This window comes from Salmo salar, chromosome 14, assembly GCF_965601325.2.
Source record: "Salmo salar chromosome 14, fSalSal1, whole genome shotgun sequence".
In the NCBI taxonomy this organism is placed as follows: Eukaryota; Metazoa; Chordata; class Actinopteri; order Salmoniformes; family Salmonidae; genus Salmo; species Salmo salar.
Genome location: NC_138304.1, coordinates 8773021 through 8795076, shown reverse-complemented (window position 1 = coordinate 8795076; position 22056 = coordinate 8773021). Strand labels below are relative to the sequence as shown.

At 42.9% G+C, this 22056-nt stretch overlaps 1 protein-coding gene across 1 annotated transcript in view; it reads right to left on the bottom strand.

The window, feature by feature from the left end:
* Window positions 1-11054, bottom strand: part of LOC106568695 (metabotropic glycine receptor) — an 83818-nt gene extending 72764 nt beyond the window's left edge. The window contains exons 1-2 of the mRNA XM_014139260.3: window positions 9587-11054; window positions 4753-4858 (exon numbers count right to left, since the gene is read on the bottom strand). Of these exons, the coding sequence (XP_013994735.3) occupies window positions 4753-4858; window positions 9587-10458 (978 nt within the window). The 5' untranslated portion in view covers window positions 10459-11054. The remainder of the gene's footprint in view (window positions 1-4752; window positions 4859-9586) is intronic.
* Window positions 11055-22056: the final 11002 nt, after the last annotated feature.

The following is a 22056-nucleotide window of genomic DNA, read 5'->3' as shown; positions in this document are numbered from 1 at the left end:
ACAGATGAAGGGGGCTTCAAAGGCCTCTGCATTTGGGTGGGGAGGGGCTGTGAAACTCTCCTTCCATTGTTAGGCTCAAGAGTTTATACACCTCTCACTTCACACTTCAGCGCTAATTTCAGTCAGATTCTTTCCTAGCAGCTTGGTACCCTTATATATTAAGCTTATATATATTTTTTTAATGTAATTGTTAATTGGAATGAAGGTTTTGATGTTGAGGTTGGTATCCTGTAGAAGTCCTTGCAAAAAATTATAGTTTATCTACATTATCCAACTCTAATTCTATATTTTTGCAGAAGAACTCAGGAGCCCATGCTCTCTGTGTCTATTCACTTTCTCTCTCTCTCTCTAACATGTATAGGTTCTCATAAAAGCTCTTGAATGCCAAGTTAATATAATCAGTACTCTGGACTACAACGTTACTAGGCAATGTAATTGAACCTATGGCTCTCTTGGCTTCTTCCCTTGTTATTTGCCAGGCAAGTAACCTTCCTGCTTTATCTCCATGTTCGTAATAGTTCTGTTTAAGTCTAGTGAGCGCATGTTCTGCTTTACACGTCATTAAGGTGTTCTATTCTAGCTGTTTTGAGGTCAGTTTTTGTTTCGTTGCATCCTCAAATGTTGTGCTATGTTTGTTCTCAAGGTCTTTAATTTCTCTTTTCAAGAATTCTACTTTGGCTGTATATATCTTCCCCTCACTGGCTCTATACGAGATTATCTGTCCCCTTAAATATGCTTTTAGGGTCCCCCATACAATTGCAGGGGATGCAGAATTAGTATTAATACTTAAAAATATATACATTTGTGCATTTATAAATGTTACAAAGTTAGTGTCATAGAGGAGATATGACCCTAACCTCCAGCGGTGAATGGTCCGATAGGGATTCTGGCTAGATATTCACAAATGGGAATCAAGAGGCCTTACCCACTGGTAATAGGAAATAATAGGTCAAAATAATAGGTAATAGGTCAATTCTCGAATAGCAATTATGGCCAGGAGAGGAACATGAGTATTCCTTGGCCGACTGATTGAGAAGTCTACATATATCTATGAGTCCAAATGTTTTCATTTCCCTTTTCAACATTCTAGCTGCCTGTGTGAGGTTAGTCACCTTAGAGGAGGATCTATCATTGGCTGAGTCCAAAACCAAATTAAGTCTCCTCCAATGATAATCTGTGACGAAGGGCAACTTAATTTAAGAAACAGATTTTGATAAAATGTAGGGTCATCAGAGTTTGTCCCATAAACATTCACAATGCACAAGGGCACAGAATCAATACAGCCTTGTATGATCACAAACCTACCCCCCAATCCTCAATCTGTGATTGTAATTGAAGCCAACAAGCACTGTGGCTTAGTATGGCTAGAGTGAGAAGTAAAAGAGGAAAAATACACCTGACCAACCCATTCTATTCTAAGCTTGCTGTGCTCAGCGTCTGTTAAATGAGTCTCCTGTAGAAGGGCTATATCCACCTTATGCTGCTTCAGGTAGCTTAAGATACATTTCACAGGTCTGTTTAAACCCTTCACATTCCAAATTATGAGATTATGAGTATTAGGGGCAGACGTTTAGGGGTTAGACTGAGGCAAATTAGAATGAGAGATGTAAATATATTGAGGGTTAGGGTTAGGAGAAAAATGTAAAACAAATGAAAAGGTACAATAACTGGTATATAAGCCTAAATCTCTCCAACCTGTGTGAGCTAGAATCAATCCCCCTCCCCAACCCCCTGTCTACTCTCTCCCCAACAGAGATAGTGAAACAACCCAACTCTATTGAGGCTATTACAGCTAAATGTTAACACATTCCCACTTACCTAACCCTGCTATGCATGGTGTCCCCAAGATAAATTAAATTATACTTTTTTTTCCCATTGTGTATAGCCATCACCTCTGTCGACTAATATATATATAGTTGAAGTCAGAAGATAACCCAAACTTAGGTTGGAGTCATTAAAAATAGTTTTTCAACCACTCCACAAATTTCTTGTTAACAAACTATAGTTTTGGCAAGTCAGTTAGGCCATCTACTTTGTGCATGACACAAGTCATTTTTCCAACAATTGTTTACAGACAGATTATTTCACTTATAATTCACTGTATCACAATACCAGAGGGTCAGACGTTTACATACACTAAGTTGACTGTGCCTTTAAACAGCTTGAAAAATTCCATAAAATGATGTCATGGCTTTAGAAGCGTTTAGAAGCTTTAGAAGCGTGATAGGCTAATTGATATAATTTGAGTCAATTGGAGGAGTCCCTGTGGATGCATTTCAAGGCCTACCTTCAAACTCAGTGCCTCTTTGCTTGACATCATGGGAAATCAAAATAAATAAGCCAAGACCTCAGAAAATAAATTGGAGACCTCCACAAGTCTGGTTCATCCTTGGGAGCAATTTCCATACGCCTGAAGGTACCACGTTCATCTGTACAACAATAGTACGCAAGTATAAACACCATGGGACCACGCAGCCGTCATACCACTCAGGAAGGAGACGCGTTCTGTCTCCTAGAGATGAACATACTTTGGTGCGAAAAGTGCAAATCAATCCAAGAACAACAGCAAAGGACCTTGTGAAGACGCTGGAGTAAACCGGTACAAAAGTATCTATATGCACAGTAAAATGAGTCCTATATCGGCATAACCTGAAAGGCCACTCAGCAAGGAAGAAGCCACTGATCCAAAACCGCCATAAAAAAGCCAGACTACGGTTTGCAACTGCACACGGGGACAAAGATTGTACTTTTTGGAGAAATGTCCTCTGGTCTGATGAAGCAAAAATATAACTGTTTGGCCATAATGACCCTTGTTATGTTTGGAGGAAAAAGGGGGAGGCTTGCAAGTTGAGTCCACAGGATAGCCAAGTGGCACAGGCTGTATGTCAGTCCCAACAATCTCAGCAGCCTCTTGATTGGAGTGAATGCCATCCCCCTCTTGTGAAGTGCTGGTGAGAGATCATGAAAGATCATGATGTGGGATTCCCCAAACCGTATGTCCCCCTTTGCTCTGGAGGCCTTGAGTATGCTGATGGTGTCCTGGTAGCAGAGCAGCTTGATAACGAAATCTCTGGGAGGCCCTACCTGACCAGGTGATCTTCTCTGTTGCGTACGTTGAGCCCTTTCCATTTCAAGTGGGTGAGCCTAGGGTAGGTCCAGTAGCTTGGGTAGCCATTCCTGTAAGAATGCAATTGCATTGTGTCCTTCAACTCCCTCAGGGAAGTCTTTGATCCTGAGGTTGCTGCGCCACTGAATATTTGAGGACATCAACCTTTTCCTCTAGCTTCAAGATGGAGTCTGCTAGCTTCTTGTCCGTTTCCTCCACATCTTTGCGTACATCAACAATTGCGATCTCATGGTTAGAGTGCCTGATTTCCAACTGGGTTAACCGCTCACTTGTGGCCAGTTGGTCTTGGTGTAGTTGATGCATGATTTAATCAATTTTGTTGAGTCGGGCAGATATTGTATTCGAACGATGGCATTATCCATCTCCATCTTGAACCAGGCAGGTGCTGCCTCATTGTCCGTCTTTGATGGGGAGGTAATTGAGGGTTTAGGAAGGTCTGTCTTTTTAGGAGGCATCTTGTTTTGGAGCTGGTAAGCGATAGCGTTATGTCTACTTGCTTTTTTAGTAGGTTAACAGCATAAATGTGGTCAAAACTAAATTATATATGAATTTCTCTGAGTGCTATGCACAACGCGTCCTCTCAGTGTGCCGCCACTTTCCCCCTGTAACCGTAATTCTTACCCTAGCGCTAATTGTAACCCTAAACCTAAACCTAACCCCTAAGCCTGAAAAAGCAATTTTCCTTGTGGGGACCGCCGAAATGTCCACACGTCCAAATATTCCTTGTTTTACTATCCTTGTGAGGACTTCTGGTCGCCACAAGGATAGTAAAACCAAACCACACACACACACCCCTTCTTCACACACACAGCATCAACAACTTGGAAGACGGATGGTTCTGTCGATATAGCCTGCACTCTGAGTGTGATAAAACATGATGTCTCTCCAGCGCCAGTCATGAAAACACTAGTAAAAACCTCATTTCACTTCCAGAGTGTTTTACACTGTATTAAGCCGTGAACAATACACGCCCACAAGCAAAGGCTTATATGCAGCATCCTTCCTGCATATTCAATGCAAATATTGCTACAGAGCTCTGTTAATCTTGCTATTCTTTACATAACAACAAAGATAAACCTACACAAAAATAAATCTGCACTGCTGCTCACAAGAGTGAATTTACTGTCTACATGGAGACAAAGAACATTTCAACAATAAACTTCACACCAAGAGAAACAATACCGAGGGCACGATTGTTTTTGTTCTCATGCCTTCATTGATTTCCCCAGTAGCAGTAGAGATATAGGATGTGTATTTGTTATCTTGACAAGTACCCAGAATTTGTATATGCATTACCAATTATATTCAGAGGGACATACAGTACATTGTTTGCAAAGAAGCAATGTACTGCATTCTTACTAAGGTCTTTATGTACTGTATGATTTTTTGTTAGCAAAACATTTGTGGAAGCGCCACTAGATGTAGTACTGGGATTAACAATTACAACCATGTTTTTACCAAGAGGGGGTGTTTGTGTTTGCATGTAAAGTGTAGGAAGCACACACCACCAATGTATGAACTATGGATGGATGGATGGATGGATGGATGGATGGATGGATGGATGGATGGATGGATGGATGGATGAACGGATGGAAAGTTGAACGGATGAATGGAAGTAGACTCACTTCCATGCTGGTCACGTTACATCGGTGAGTTCCAGCAAACCAGCCACTGCTGGAGCACTGGTCAATGTCCACATCCTGTAGGTTGACATCCACTCGAACCACACCCCTGTAAGAGGAGACAGAGACACAGAGAGAGGGGTGCATAGAGGTTAGAGAGAGCAGTTAGCTTACACTCAGATGTCTCTTTTAGCGAAAGAAAGAAAGAAAGAAAGAAAGAAAGAAAGAAAGAAAGAAAGAAAGAAAGAAAGAAAGAAAGAAAGAAAGAAAGAAAGAAAGAAAGAAAGAAAGAAAGAACCGCAAATGTTGCAATCCATTGTGACATCTATAACAGGGTCTCTACTTTGGTCCAATGTCTACAGGTGAACTATTGAGGGAAATAAACTATTCAAGGCAAAAACTGGTATGAGCACTGAATGCCAGAGTATTTTGTCCAATTTAACATCAACTGCAACAACAAAAACTATATCCTGTGTATCTGGTTTATATGTTATGTCAAATAAAAAAATCTTTATTTAAATGTTCCCTAATGAGAGAAGTAGCCAAGCTTAAATAGCCCAATTGAATTATGTCGACTCCAGCTCTGAGCATCATGTTTACTGTAACCAAAACATAAATGTATTTTAGGCTTACAGTAAATCAATAGACTGATGGTGCGCTTGATGTTGTTTACCTCTGGGAGACAATATTGCACACACACTCTATCTACTGGCACATGATTAATTAGGCTACTGCATTGGCTTGCATCCAAAGCACCTTCACATATCCACAGTTTGCATTTGGACAACTGGATAGCTATTGTTCAGGGCCCGTATACATAAAAAGTCTGAGAGTAGGAGTGCTGATCTAGGATCAGTTTAGACTTCTAGACTACAATAAATATGATTATATGGACGGGGAGGGGGCGGGGCTAGCTCCCAGCCTGCCATCAGGTGTTCTCTTTCATGTAGTTTAAGATGATCAAATGGGCCCCTGGTGGGTCGCTCTCTTTATTCAGTCTCTGTCTGTTAGTCTCTTTTGCTTTCCTTTTCCCTCTCTTTCTTAACTTTTTTTTTTCTCAGTCTGCCACTAATCCCCCTGATCTCTGTATTTCTGTGTCTGGCAATCTTGCCACTCTTTATTAAAAAAATCTAACAATATCTCCCAATTCACCCAGTCTGTCTGTCTGCCCCTCTATCTCCATCTCTCTTTCTCCCTCTCTTAAAATGCCCAGGCCTCAGGGGTTGTTCTCAAGAGGAGCCTGACAACCATTAGCTCCATCTGTCTGGTGGGAATTGGAACAAACACCCATGAAGAAAAAAAGGCTGAGGCTCATGCCATCTTTCCCCAGGCGCCAGAATAAGACGGGAAAGAAAGAACATGTAACTGTGATAGAGGAAGTGTTGATGAGTGGAATAATCTGTGTGCGTGTGGGAGGGAGAGAAGGAAGGTGAGAAAAAATGTGTGCGAGAATGTGAGGATTCATGGGGTAATCACCAAGCAGGAGGGATTATCTTTTTAAGTCACTCTGCTAGAAACAAAACCGTACAGCCATACATAACCAGTGGTGGAAAAAGTACCCAATTGTCATACTTGAGTAAAATCACAGATACTGTACCATAATAGAAAATGACCAGATAAAAGTGAAAGTCACCCAATAAATACCACTTGAGTAAAAGTATAAAAGTATTTGGTTTTAAATATACTTAAGTATCAAAAGTAAATAGAATTGCTAAAATGTATTTAAGTGTCCAACGTAAAAGTAAAAGTGTTAATCATTTCAAATTCCTTATATTAAGCAAACCAGGCGGCATGATTTTCTTGTTTTTTAAATGTATGGATAGCCAGGGAGGGGCACACTCAGACATCATTTACAAACATAGCATTTGTGTTTAATGAGTCTGCCAGATCAGTTGCAGTAGGGATGACCAGGGATTTTCTCTTGATAAGTACGTGAACTGGACAATTTTCCTGTCCTGCTAAGCATTCAAAATGTAAGTATTTTTGGGTGTCAAGGAAATTGGATGGAGTAGAAAGTATATTATTTTCTATAGGAATGTAGTGGAGTAAAAGTCAAAGCTGTCAAATATAAATAGTAAAGATACCCCCAAAAATTAATTAAGTAGTACTTAACCATATTTGGTAGCACTTAGCAAGCCCAACAATGACCGTATAGCCAGTCTAATCCAAACAAACCATTACCAAACAGCGTTATATGAAATAATCTCTCTACCAATGTGTTATAGGCTTACTAAATGGATAAATTAAATGAGATCTAAATGAACCTGTATCCAGCTTTGAGGAAAGAGAGGAGACGCCTCAGAGGACATGGACCAATACCTCAAGCTCAAAGCCAATGTTCTCATTCTGCATATCCTCCAAAAAAGCACACTGGAATTATTTACATTTTGATTAGGTTTACACAAAAAAAACACGATCTGTCTTGGCTTCTTTTATCCTTCAGGTGAATAGATTGCTTTGGATGTACATCTAAAGAGTTGGCCCACAAACTCAGAAAAAGAAAGAGAGACGAGACAGTGCAGTGGGAATCTCTTTGATCTCGACATGTTGGGGTTGTAGTTGTAAAACCGAATCCACAGGCCTGTTCTTAAAGTCATGCTGCTGCTGCTAATCACTAGACGACGATGCCACATCCATTTGTGGGAATGTCAATTGAGTTTTAATGTGCCCTCAGGACATTCTGAAATTTTGAACAGTAACCAGCTCTTTAAAAACCAGTAGAAGCAGTTACTTTCGCAGCTAATTAAAGGTCATCTCGCCGATGGCTTAATACCAATGTCCTCATAAAATGCCTGTCATGTTGTGTTCGTGGCCATAAAAAGAGAGGACTGAACTTTAGAAATCAAGTACATTGGACTTGAAATCCGAAAAGTCTTAAAAGCAGCTCCAAGGTTGATATGGTTGATAGCAATGATTTTTTGCTAAGCAGCAACAGCAGGGGTCTTTGTCTGGCTGCTAATGTATCAAATTTGTAGTGGAGACACGTCAACAATGGTCCAATGCCAAATAATACCTTTCTACACATAGGCATTTGTTTATCCCCTTCCAGATCTGAATTGTCTGGATCGGTGTGAGCAAGCATCATGACAGTTCTTACCCTATTGCAGAGACCTATCAAAACCTTTTTAATCTGTGAAAAGGTTTCAACAAGGGACTAGAGCAAGGGTGGGCAACCCTGGTCATGGAATCCCTGGGAGGCCAGGTAGGTGAAATTTTGCCAATCACTGATATTAATAAATCAGCTTAGTTGGTGTTGTAAATGAGTAGAGTCAGTTGTGGTGCTTGGTTAGAACTAGGCTAAACTTTTGCTGTACCTGCAGCACTCCATACCAGAGCCCCTTGCTTAATGATATGGGCTTTGGTAATTGTTTGGGATCGGCTCAGGCAACCGCTTTGAGATCATCTTGCATTTATGCTAAAGAAATGCACAAAACTGACTAACTTACATACACATGTACCATCTTAATTTGATCACTCTGTTGTCCCAGATAATTTTCCTTCACGACTGGATATGCAAACTTGTAGTGTATTCAAGGTTTAAAAAGACTTCTAAAGTTTGTAATTTCCACTTGAAAATATCAGACTAACTAAAAATATATCACCCCTACAAAAATGTCCATTAGTTATAATACACATAATTTTTCACATTTCCTGTTGCTGAAAGATTGTTTTCCTGCTGTGAGAAATGGTTCAAATTAAGATCTGTAGTCCTGCCTAAACAAATCAAGCTCAGTGATAAACTAACATGCTGGAATTATTATGTGGACACAGCAGCACTGAGGGAGTAAAGTGGGAGTAAAGTGGACTTGAAATTCAAAGTGGTTTCAGATTGCCATTGTACTGCATGTCTTTTATAATTTATTCATGACTACATTTATTTTTTGGACACATTTGGACTGGAGCCTTGAAATATGATGTACTTTGTGTTTCCTAATTAACTAACCGACACTTTCAAACACCTATCGCACAAAAACATACAACAAAGCCAGGTCTTTCGAACCATGCATGCTATGATAGCAAAGTAAAACTAATTAGGCCTACTGTTTTAGTTTTACGTTTTTACAGCAAACACAAAAAGGAAGTGTAGTCTTCCAGTGTGATTACAAAAAAAAACATGAGCTGTTTTTGACAGACAGCAGTGTTCATAGACAGTATAGCGTTACATGTCTTTGAGATTCTATCAAGCCATCTGTTCCTTCCACTAGGGCTGATTTCTGGATTGCACAAGTATCAGCCAAGCAGGAAAACAACTATAGGCTAGTCAAACATCCCACAATGTCTATCATATCCTCAATTTAATGTATTGCCCTCTTGCTGTGCATATCACTGGATGGGACAAATAATTTGTTCATAGTTATTCACTGAGTAAGATTTATTTCATATTCACTGGACCTATTCTTTATAAAGTGGAGGGAATATAGATGGGTTATGTTTGGGTTGGCTTTCTCAATTATAAGCTACTGAAGATTCGACTACCATAGCAGGACCAAATGCTGTTTTCAATTATGGCTAGCTCTGTGCAAACTATCCACAAGCATCAGAATAGAGGATAGGTCTAAAGTTACTATCATAATAAGATGCTCTAGGTAAACTTTAAAACGTTGTTGTGGGGAAGCAGCTTTATCCTACTGTTTGTGTTGAAAGGATTTATTAGGGCCCTTTTCCATGCACCTGCTTCAAAGCCCGGGTCAGTTCAGCAACGCTGTCTACTCAGGACCAGAAAACTATATTTAGGCCTACCTAACATTTTTTCAATCAATAAACAATAGACGCAGCACATTTTAACCGAATGTGTTACTTTTAAATAAACAGTCATGAGTGACAGCCTTAGCCTCACCTGAACTCGGGTGCGGAATTTGTCTTCAACCCATAGAACCCCGCAGACAAGGTGAGTAACCAGTGTGGTACGAAATTCCCATGCTCGCATTCCAGGTAAGGCGCAGACCACTTGATTTGACCTTTGTCCAGAATGTAGCTATTTTGAGTGGCTGTGGCGTCTCTGCCTGACGCCCTTCTCTGACTGTGCATTTTCTTTCGGTCCCTGAACTCGTTAAACCACTCAGAATCCGGGCTCCTGCTCTTGAGACGGTGGTGAGCAGAGTTGGAAAGGTCCTGGAGGACCACTTCCCTGTCAGTTCTTGTCGCTTGAAGGAAAACGTGAGGACCCGGTGTTGGAGCATCATTATGGAATGTAACCACTGCCTTGTGAATTTTGGGGTCCCCTTCAAGAATACTCCGAACCAGCGCGTGGTACCAGTGAATATCCCTCCGAAGGCTGTACTCTCGCGACCTGTTGGCTTGCAAAATCATGTTCAGGAAGTTGGTCGCGTGCGCTATAGTGTCCAGCACGCTATGGAGAGAATAATGAGAGGCCACATTGGTTCCACCGCGGAGGCTACTCAACTCATACCTCCGAGAACAGTTGACTTGTTCAAGAGCCGAAGAGTCTCCAGTGTGCAGGAATGCTGTCACCACTCTAGGCAGGTCCTCTTCGATTTTGTGCGCCACCACCGTGCGCTCCGTTGCGGATCCTGGGTAATAAGTTGGATGGTGCAGCGATTCCTTGTTGATATTTTGAGTGCTGTAAATAGAAGGGTTCTTTCCTCGTATTTCTGCGTCTTTGTCGTTATCCGACCATTCTACATACCCATAATTGGATCCGAAAACAAATCCCATTTGCAAAAGCATTTGAATTAGTAAAAAACACATACTTTGACTTCTTTTACCAACACAGTGAAGAATCCGTTTGCTCTCTGTTGAAACCCGAAACTAACCCCTTTCGAGCAACGACTAAATGTGAACGCTAATGTTAAACTACTATGCGATTACTTCGTATCATCCCTATTTTATAACATAAGGTGCCATTTAAAGATAGCCTTCTACCGAAACCTCTAGGCTACTTGCTACTTGTCCACGATAAAGAGATGCTCGACGTTACTTGCTTCCACCAACCGCCGTTCACGCTTTGCAACCGAGTGTCGGGCAGATGTTTTCACAGACAATCAATCCTCTTACTGCCCAGACACTTTTAGTTGGAAGTGACGCCTTCCCAACTCCAAGCAGCTAATTATAAATTATAAACAGCTATGTTATTGCAGCGGTGAGCTCAGATAGTCGCTTTTACACAGAGCCATGGGCGAGGTAAAACACAAGCCGCCTATTTCAATCCTCCTAGAGCAGGCAGGAGAATGAGAGTGAAAACAGAGGAAAACTGGACGCTCGAGCAAATTGCTTTCATAGTCCCATCCCTTCCAATATCGCATAGGGCACCTGAAGTGTTGTAGACACACGCGTGTGGCTGCTATTGCTGCCAATCCTCTTTGTGAAGTGTTATAATATGGGTGGAGCTGCAGGAGCTGTTCGGGTGCTGAATGTAGCCTGTCAGTATGGGAAAGGACGTTGACCGATTTATGCATGACAAGTAAAGTGAAACTTGCAGGGTTTTAATTGGGATTTTGTAGGTGATTGAATAGTGCCTATTATTTTTGTATTTTCCTTGATAACTGTCCAGTCATCTCCCACAGTGATATCTTTATTTTATCATTACTAAAATGCATGTCAGGTGAATGACAAAAGTGGCACCACAGGTTCTAAAGTGGTGTGTCAAAATTTGTACGTGTCTTTTCTGGGGCCTGGATTTTCCTGATCTTATGACCTAGTCAGGTAAAACTCTGGCTCCTATTTGTAGGCAATTACAAAATATTATCATTAAAGATAGCCTCATTTTTCATCTGTGACTACAGGGCTGGTGTTTTTCTTCTCCGGTCATGTGAATTGGAAACACTCCTGGCCTAAGGTGGATCAAACCCTTTCAAACTACCACAAACCTTGTTATTATTCATTCTGGATTTGATATCAAAAGAGCCAGAGACAACAACTTCAATGGACAACATACTGTACTGTGTAGTTTAGTGAACTACTATAGCAGGATTGAGCATTATGTAAAGACTAGTTACCAATGTCTTTAAATATCTATTTCACTCTATACAGTGGGGGGGGGGGGGGAAGTATTTGATCCCCTGCTGATTTTGTATGTTTGCCCACTGATAAAGAAAGGATCAGTCTATAATTTTAATGGTAGGTTTATTTGAACAGTGAGAGACAGAATAACAACACAAATATCCAGAAAAACGCATGTCAAAAATTTTATACATTGATTTGCATTTTAATGAGGGAAATAAGTATTTGACCCCCTCTCAATCAGAAAGATTTCTGGCTCCCAGGTGTCTTTTATACAGGTAACAAGCTGAGATTAGGAGCACACTCTTAAAGGGAGTGCTCCTAACCGCAGCTTGTTACCTGTAAAAAAGACACCTGGAATCAATCTGATTCCAAACTCTCCACCATGGCCAAGACCAAAGAGCTCTCCCAAGGATGTCAGGGACAAGATTATAGACCTACACAAAGCTGGAATGGGCTACAAGACCATCGCCAAGCAGCTTGGTGAGAAGGTGACAACATTTGGTGCGATTATTCGCAAATGGAAGAAACACAAAATAACTGTCAATATCCCTCGGCCTGGGGCTCCATCTGCGTGCCAGTTATGGTTTTCATTTGCACATTTTCGTGAAACAGTTTAATTTTATTTTTAATAACATCTCAAAATCCCTGTCATGTGGTAAATCAAAATTCTATCCAAATCTAAATGAAAACCTAAAAAGTAACTTCCATTGCCAACTTTGTAAAAATAGCCTACATAAAGCCAACAAATAAAAACATTGGGAAAGGGGGATACCTAGTCAGTTGTACAACTGAAATGTATTTTCCGCATTTAACCCAACCCCTCTTAATCAGAGAGGTGCGTGGGGCTGCCATAATCGACATCCACGTCTTCGGCGCACTGGGAACAGTGGGTTAACTGTGTTTCTCAGGGGCAGAACAACATATTTTTACTTTGTCAGCTTGGGGATTTGATTCATCAACCTTTTGGTTACTGGCCCAATGCTCTAACCACTAGGCTACTATTGCAACCTGCAGGTAGAAAATATCCTGATAAAAATAATTATTCTATAAATCACATTGGCTACACATGGCCTGTCTGCAGGGGTGCAACTTTCACTGGGGATGGGGAGGACATTGGGAAATTGCATTTTTGCCCCCCTCACAGTTTTATCATTGGAATTGGATACAACAGGAGGGAACGGTGTGGTTTAGGACCATGTGGACGACCTCTGAGCGGTCGGGTAGGCTGTTTGGAGTGTTTATCAGACTGGATAAAAAATACAATAATTATGTCCCCCCCACTTCTAAAACCAAAGTTGCGCCCCTGCCTGTCTGCAAGGAACTTGAAACATCTATTTGCACAAGGGATAAGAAGCAGTGCTTGACTTGGGCAGCCGGCACCTCAGATTTTCTACTGCTTGAGCTCATGTTCCTCTTATAGAATATTAGCTCAAAAGTATTGTGGAACTCGTGCACCTAAATATAAACAGTACCAGCACCCAAAATGAGTACCATAACCTATTTCATTCCAGGTCAAGCACTGATAAGAAGCCTATTTTATGGCATTTCCACTGGATCAGAGCATGACATTTTTCCCTTTCACTCTGAGAGGTTATTGAAAGGGAGAGAGCTGGAAAGATTTTTCAAATACACTGGAGAATTATTGTAATTCTCAATGAATGTAAAACAGACTTTGTTTGCTTGCTGTTTGAGGTGAAGAAACCATTACTTTGAGAAGCTCCATGTCATTAGTGGTCGTGCGTTAAGCCAATCAGAAATACTATCAGATCCCGAAATGGGTACATTTATATGCGTACATTTGGGCACAGGCCAGGTAGCCTATAGGCTTACTTCATTGCGTGCGCATCCTTACTCAACATTTACAGGAGCGCTCCAAACAAGACAATGACTAAATTGACAGAACTCGTAAATGGAATTAAATAAACCTAAACTTGTTTCTCACAAGTGTAGAATAGGTTGTGCACTCTGCAAACAATGTGTCCACTCCAACAATGAGACAGGAATAATAACATTTTTTACATTTACATTTTAGTCATTTAGCAGACACTCTTATCCAGAGCAACTTACAGTAGTGAATGCATACATTTCATTTTTTCTGTGCTGGCCCCCCGTGGGAATCGAACCCACAACCCTGGCGTTGCAAACACCATGCGTTGCAAACACCATGCTCTACCAATTGAGCTACAGGGAAGGCTGTAGCTCAGTTGAAACAGTGAATGCATTAAAATAAATTACTGTAACCAAAGTAACAAACATTGTAGATTAGAAATTATAGGAATTAACAGTACATGTGCTACTGGTGATATATGTAATGGGGAATTGATATACACTAAATATAAAATGCAAACAATTCACACAATGAATGTGCACAAATTGGCGGTAGAGAGTGCATTCTAGAGAGAAGTGCATTGTGCATCTGGGCGCATGGTCAATCCAACGTCTTCATTGACCGTGCAGCTTTTAAGGTAATATGGCCTCAGCAGAAGTCAGGGAAAGAATGGCCTCAGCAGGAATAAGGACATTCATACTTCTTAACTAGCCATATTTATAACTGTTATTACTGTAGCTAGCTAGCCAATTTGACATGGTCCATCAATCAATATAGCCTAAATCATGTCTGTCAGCAGCAATCATAATTAAAAACAATGTTGAAAAGGGGATCATGTTACCTAACTTCGCTAGGTAGGCCTCCGTGGGTTGGAGAAAAAGTACATTAGGTCTACTTACCACTCACCATATGTTTAGCCATCTGTACAAAGTTTCTACCGGTAGCTTACAAAGTAAACATTATCAGCTAACAGTACCACAGCAAATGCGCCCTTCTGCTGTTTGACAGGCAGAGTCCAAAAAAGATAAGAAGTTAACCTAAACCACTCATACATGTCAGGTATAGTTTACTTTTATTTTATATCACTGAAATATTCAATTAATGGTGGCCAATATTGAGAGGTATCATGATGCTACCCAACATATCTGAAATTACATGATCAATTGATGTTTACTGATCATGAAAAGCAAACAGTTACTTGCGGTATAACTTTGATGATAGAGCTAAATGTGGGAAATTGTTTTGCATGGAATAATCAGAAATTTGTAGGCCTGACTACAACCCAGTCGCTCATAATGGTGTATGTATACCACGCAGAAATACTTTTCAAGCATTGTGAGTGACTGGGTTGCTTAGACAAGGTTTTCCTTTCCTATTGTAGTGGATGAGGAGTTAAGTGCGTATTGTGTAGTGGAGGCTCCTCCTCAGAAGAAGGGGATGACCATCCTCATAAAAATAAAAATAGTTAACATTTTTATAAATCTATGCTAAATATATTCATGTCACCAAATAATTTATTAAAACACACTGTTTTGCAATGAAAGTCTACAGTAGCCTCAACAGCATTCTGTAGGGCAGCACCATGGTGTAGCCGGAGGACAGCTAGTTTCCGTCCTCCTCTGAGTACATTGTCTTCAATACTAAACCTAGGAGGCTCATGGTTCTCACCCCCTTCCATAGAATTACACAGTAATTATGACAACTTCCGGAGGACTTCCTCCAACCTACTAGTGTCACACCCTGATCTGTTTCACCTGTCTTGTGCTTGTCTCCACCCCCCAAGGTGTCACCTATTTTTCTCCATTATCCCCTGTGTATTTATACCTGCGTTTTCTGTTTGCCTGTTGCCAGTTTTCTTTAGTTTTGTCACGTCTTACCATCGTGTTTCCCATGTTCTCCAGTTCTCTAGATCTTGTTTTCTAGTCTTTAGTCTTCCTGGTTCCGACCTTTCTGCCTGCCCTAACCCTGAGCCTGTCTGCCGTTCTGTCCCTTTTTGACTCTGCCTTGGACTACGAACCTCTGCCTGCCCTCGACCTATCCTTTTGCTTGCCCCCTGGTTATAATAAATATTCTGAGAACCGAACCATCCGCCTACTGTGTCTGCATCTGGGTCATATCCTGAGTCGTGATAGTACAAACAGGCCATGACTGACCCAGCAGACTCAGACCAGCTCCACAACGCTGTCTCCCTACAAGGAGCCACCATTGGAAGACACGATGAGCTACTTCAGAATCTTATGGAGGGACTCCATACCTTGGAGGAACGCCATGACCATATGTTCAACTCATTACTGGAGCAAGCCACAACGGAAGCCTCCCGGGTGCTCAGTAACCTCACTACTAGCGATGCTTCTCCCCAGCCAACCCCGGCTTCCCGAGAACCTTGCTTTCCTCCTCTGGAGCGCTATGCTGGAGATTCTGGAACCTGCCGGCTGTTTCTCTCCCAGTGCTCATCGTTGAGTTACAACCCTCTTTGTTTCCTTCAGATCGATCAAAGATAGCGTATCTTATAACGCTGATGTCTGGAAGGACGCTCACTTGGGATACGGCGGTGTAGGATCAGAAATACACTCTTTGCCTTAGTCTGGAGGATTTTGTGGCGGAGGTAAGGAAGATGTTCGATTCCCTGGTGTCCGGGAGAGAGGCGCCTCGGAAGCTACTTCTTCTGCATCAAGACTCCCACAGTATGGCAGACTACGTGGTAGACTTTCACACGCTGGCTGCCGAGAGTGCCTGGAACCCGGAGTCCCTGTTCGACACCTTCCTTCATGGATTATCGGAGGAAATCAAAGACGAGCTCGCAGCCCGGGAGTTACCCAGGGACCCCGACTCCCTCATAGCATCGACTATAAGGATCAATGGACGCCTGTGGGAATGCAGGACCACACCACTTCAGGGGCGGCTTTATTCCCTCACTGGCCCGGAGACCAAGACCATGGAGGTATACATTGAGGACTCTCTAGATGGGGGATCACGCGTCCTTCTGCCTCCCCTGCCAGCGTAGGGTTTTTCTTTGTGGAGAAGAAGGACAAAATCCTGCGCCCATGTATCGACTACCAGGGCCTCAATGACATCACTGTAAAAAAAATCAGTACCCGCTACCACTCCTCGGCTTTCGAGCTTCTCTAGGGGGCGACTATCTTTTCGAAGTTGGACCTTCGGAACGCCTACCACCTGGTTCAGATACGGGAAGGAGATGAGTGGAAGACAGCCTTCAACGCGGCTAGCGGACAATACGAGTACCTGGTTATGCCGTTTGGTCTGACCAACACAGTGTTCCAGGCCCTGGTCAACAATGTGCTCCGTGACATGTTGAACAGGTTTGTGTTTGTCTATCTCAACGACATCCTTGTCCGACAAGTCTTCCAGCGCCTCCTGGAGAACCAGTTGTTTGTTAAAGCGGAAAAATGTGAGTTCCATCGTTCCACTATCTCCTTTCTAGGATACGTCATCGCTGCAGGGAACATTCAGATGGATCCTGACAAGATGAGAGCGGTGGTGGATTGGCCCTAACCCACATCGAGTGCAGCTGCAACGTTTCCTGACATTTGCAAATTTCTACCGCCGCTTTATTTGGGGCTACAGCACCCTGGCCGTCCACCTCTCTGCATTCACTTCTCCCAAGGTTCCGTTCATGTGGTCCCCAGCTGCTGACCGTAAAGCACAATTTCACCCCTTGGACATTGGAGTGGGGGCCGTCCTGTCCCAGCATTCTGTCCAGGACCAAAAGCTGTATCCCTGCGCTTTCCTCTCCAATCATCTCAATTCTGCTGAGAGAAACTATGACGTGGGAAATCAGGAACTACTGGCAATCAAGTTGGCGCTGGAGGAGTGGAGACACTGGCTTGAAGGGGCGACCATAAGAATTTGCAGTATCTCCGCACCGCCAAAAGCCTCAACTCAAAGCAGGCTCGTTGGGCTCTGTTATTCACTCAACTCAATTTTACCATCTCCTACCGCCCTGGGTCCAAGAATGTGAAGCCTGACGTCTTCTCCCCCTGTATAGTTCCGCTGCTACACCATCTGACCATGAGACCATCCTCCCTACCTCCTGTCTAGCAGCAACACTAGTCTGGGGTATTGAGAGCCGGGTCTGCATGGCGCAGCATTCCGGGTGGGGCCCAACTAACCGGATGTTCGTCCCAGATTCGGCCCGGTCCTTGGTCCTGGAATGGGCCCATTTCTCTAAACTAACCTGTCATCCCGGCTCCCGTCGGACCCTAGAATTCATCCGCCAACATTTTTGGTGTTCCACCATGGTTCCGGACATCTCTGCATTCATCGCCGCCTGCACTGTGTGTGCACAGAACAAGACCCTGCGGCAGGCTCTAACTGGCCTCCTTCACTCCCTGTTCCTCATCGCCCCTGGTCCCATATACCCCTGAACTTTGTTACTGGTCTCCCTCCATCAGATGGCAACACCACCATCCATACCGTGGTGGATAGGTTTTCCAAAGCCGCACATTTCGTTCCCCTTCCCAAGTTACCCTCAGGCAGGAAAACGGCCCAGTTTATGGTGGAGCACGTCTTCCGGATCCATGGACTTCCGGTCGACATGGTCTCCGATCGGGATCCTCTGTTCTCGTACAGGTTCTGGAAGGCATTCTGCAACCTCATTGGGTCATCGGCCAGCCTGTCCTCCGGGTTTCATCCCCAGTCCATTGGCCAATCGGAGTGAGCCAATCAGGACCTGGAGACTGCTCTTTGCTGCCTCATCTCTGCCAACCCCACCACCTGGAGCCAACAACTTGTGTGGGTACAGTGCACCCACAACTCCCTTCCCTGCCACTGGACTCACGCCCTTCGAGTGTTCCTTGGTTTACCAGCCCACGCTCTTCCCTGAGCAAGAGGAAGAGGTCAACATACCCTCTGCCCAGATGGTCATCCGCCGCTGTCGGCGTACCTGGAAGAGAGCCCGGTCCACTCTTCTTAAGACCACCTCCAGGTATCGGTGACAGGCGGATCGCCACCCCGGCTCCCCACTATCGGCCCGGGCAGAGGGTATGGCTGTCCACCCGTTATCTGCCCCTCCGGGTGGAGTCTCAAAAACGTTCCCCTCGTTTTGTTGGTACATTCCCTAAGTTCTTAGCCCCTCTGCTATTCATCTTCTGTTGCCCCGTATGCTCTGTATACATCCCACTTTCCATGTTTCTAGGATTAAACCTTTGTCTCACAGCCCTTTGTCTCCTAGTTTTTGTTTTCTAGTCTTTCCGGTGGTTCCAACCTTTCTGCATGCCCTTACCCTGAGCCTGCCTGCCGTTCTGTCCCTTTGGGACTTTACTTGGACTACGAACCTCTGCCTGCCCTTGACCTACCCTTTTGCCTGCCCCTTGGTTATAATAAATATTCTGATAACCGAACCATCTACCTCCTGTGTCTGCATCTGGGTCATATCCTGAGTCGTGATAACCAGAGCTCTTGCAGCATGAACTGACATGTTGTCCACCCAATCAAAGTATCAGATAATTTTTCACTTTCACTTACTTAGCAAGCGAATGGAGCTAGCTAGTTTAGGGATGCTAATTTAGCTAGCTGGCTATGGTTATCCAAAACTGGAGCTCTTCCAAGTCAAGGTAAGCTTTTGGTTATTCATTTATTGCTATGTATTGTGTAACTGCTAAACTGTTTGCTGCTGACTGTACACTGTACTGCATGATTGTAGCATAGTTCTAGTAGCTATGTTGACTATGTTTCATAAATTCAAAAATAGCGATTAAATATTCACTTACTTTTTGAAAATCTTCCTCTGATTTGTCATCCAAAGGGTCCCAGCTATAACATGTAGTGTCGTTTTGTTAGATAAAATCCTTCTTTATATCCCAAAAAGTCAGTTTAGTTGGCGCCATCGATTTGAGTAATCCACTCGTTCAACATGCAGAGAAAGGAATCCGAAAATCTACCCCTAAAGTTGGTTTCAACAAGTCAAAATACATTTCTATTCACTCCTCAGATACCCTAAAATGTAATCAAACTATAATATTTCTTATGGAAAGAAGTATGTTCAATTGGAAACCGATTTTAGCAGGTGCGTCCTGTCTTCATGGCGCGCGCAAACACGAATTTCCAAGACTGTGTCCCTGTACTAAAACTGATATTTCGTATTTGTTTTTGAAGTTACAAGCCCCAAACCTTGAACATAGACTGCTGACACCCTGTGTAAGCCATAGGAATTGCATCCAGGGAGCTAATTTTCAATATGACCTTATACTTGCCATTCTAAGAGGATGGTCTCTCTCCCCCCAAAAAATCCTGTTGGTTTTTCTTTGGATTTTCTCGTACCATATCTATTGTGTTATATTTTCCTACATTATTTAACATTTCTACAAACTTGAACGTTTTTTCTTTCCAATGGTACCAATTATATGCATATCTTGGCTTCAGGGCCTGAGCAACAGGCAGTTTACTTTGGGCACGTCATTCAGGCGGAAATTGAGATAAAAGGGGCCTATCCCTAGTTAAATTGGTTTACATCACATTTTCAACTCTAAAGATGGATTTTGTAGATAAAATGTTGCATTATATAGCGCTAGCCAACAGCTCAGATCGGGTATAGCCAAGCCTGCATCGTTAGGTTAGGGTATAGCCTACCTACATGATGAGATTTGAATGGACAAAAGAGCAAGATTATTTTATTTGTCAAATGGCAGCCAAGCTTCGATCATCATGTCACCAGAATAAGACCCTCGATATTTATTAGAAAGGAGCATCAAGCTCATCACCATGCACTTTCACCACCCTGTAAAGTTCATCATAATTTAGAGTGAATTCGGAAAGTATTCAGACCCCTTCCCTTTTTCCACATTTTGTTACATTACAGCCTTATTCTAAAATGGATTAAATAAATCATTTCCCTCATCAATCTACACACAATCTAAAAACAGTTTTTTAGAAATGTTTGCAAATGTATTAAAAATAAAAACAATTATAGGCAGAGATCTGGGGACCAAGAACTCAATGGTCACTCTGACAGAGCTCTAGAGTTCCTCTGTGGAGATGGGAGAACCTTCCAGAAGGACAACCATTACATTTACATTTTAGTCATTTAGCAGATGCTCTTATCCAGAGCGACTTACACTAGTGAATGCATACATTTCATACATTTTCATTTTTTTTGTACTGGCCCCTCGTGGGAATCGAACCCACAACCCTGGCGTTGCACACACCATGCTGGCGTTGCAAACACCATGCACTACCAACTGAGCCACATGCTCTACCAACTGAGTCACAGGGAAGACATCTCTGCAGCACTATACCAATCAGGCCTTTCAGTGGCCAGACTGAAGCCACTCCTCAGGAATTGACAACCCGCTTGGTGTTTGCCAAAAGGCACCTAAAGGACTCTCAGACAATGAAAAACAAGATGCTCTGGTCTGATGAAACCAAGATTGAACTCTTTGGCCTGAATGCCAAGCGTCACGAATGGAACCATCCCTACGGTGAGGCATGATGGTGGCAGCATCAAGCTGTGGGGATGTTTTTCAGAGGCAGGGACTGGGAGACTAGTCAGGGTCGAGGGAAAAATGAACTGAGCAAAGTACAGAGAGATCCTTGATGAAAACCTGCTACTGAGCGTTCAGGACCTCAGACTGGGGTGAAGTTTCACCTTCCAACAGGACAACGACCCTAAGCACAGAGCCAAGACCGCAGGAGTGGCTTCGGGACAAGTCTCTGAATGTCCGGACTTGAACCCGATCGAACATCTCTGGAGAAACCTGAAAATAGCTGTGCAGCGACGCTCCCCATCCAATCTGACAGAACTTGAGAGGATCTGCAGAGAAGAATGAGAGAAACTCCCCAAATACAGGTGTGCCAAGCTTGTAGCATCATACCCAAGAAGACTCGAGGCTGTAATCGCTGCCAAAGGTGTTTCAACAAAGTGCTGAGTAAAGGGTCTGAATACTTATGTAATTGTGACATTTCAGCTTTAGTTTTTTTTAATAAATGTGCGCAAAAAAAAAACGTTTTTGCTTTGTCATTTTGGGGTTATTGTGTATAAATGGATCAGGAAAAACCCTATTTTATCAATTTTAGAATAAGGCTGTAACATAACAAAATGTGGTCTGAATACTGTAGCCTGATAAACTGCATTCTTTCGTGAGTCGTAGTGGGAGGACCACAACTTATCATCGCATGACTCCAAGTTTACTTCGATAAGATGGTTATTATATCAATATTTGTGCATTAATGTGTTTCCCCCCCCCTGGCCAAACCCTCCCCTAACAGCGCTGGGCCAATTGTGCACCCTCCTATGGGACTCCCGATCACAGCCGGTTGTGATACAGCCCAGAATCGAACCCGGGTATGTAGTGAAGCCTCTAGCACTGCAATGCAGTGCCTTAGACCATTGCACCACTTGGGAGGCCTACTCAGAGTTTTCTAAAGCTAACTAGCTTCAGTTGGCTTCACATTCCAGCTCAGGCTTCAGCCGTACTACGACGGTGGATAATACTTGTCCGCCTGCCGTTAACTCTAGCAGGCTTGTAACTGGACTACCGTAATTTCCGGACTATTAAGCG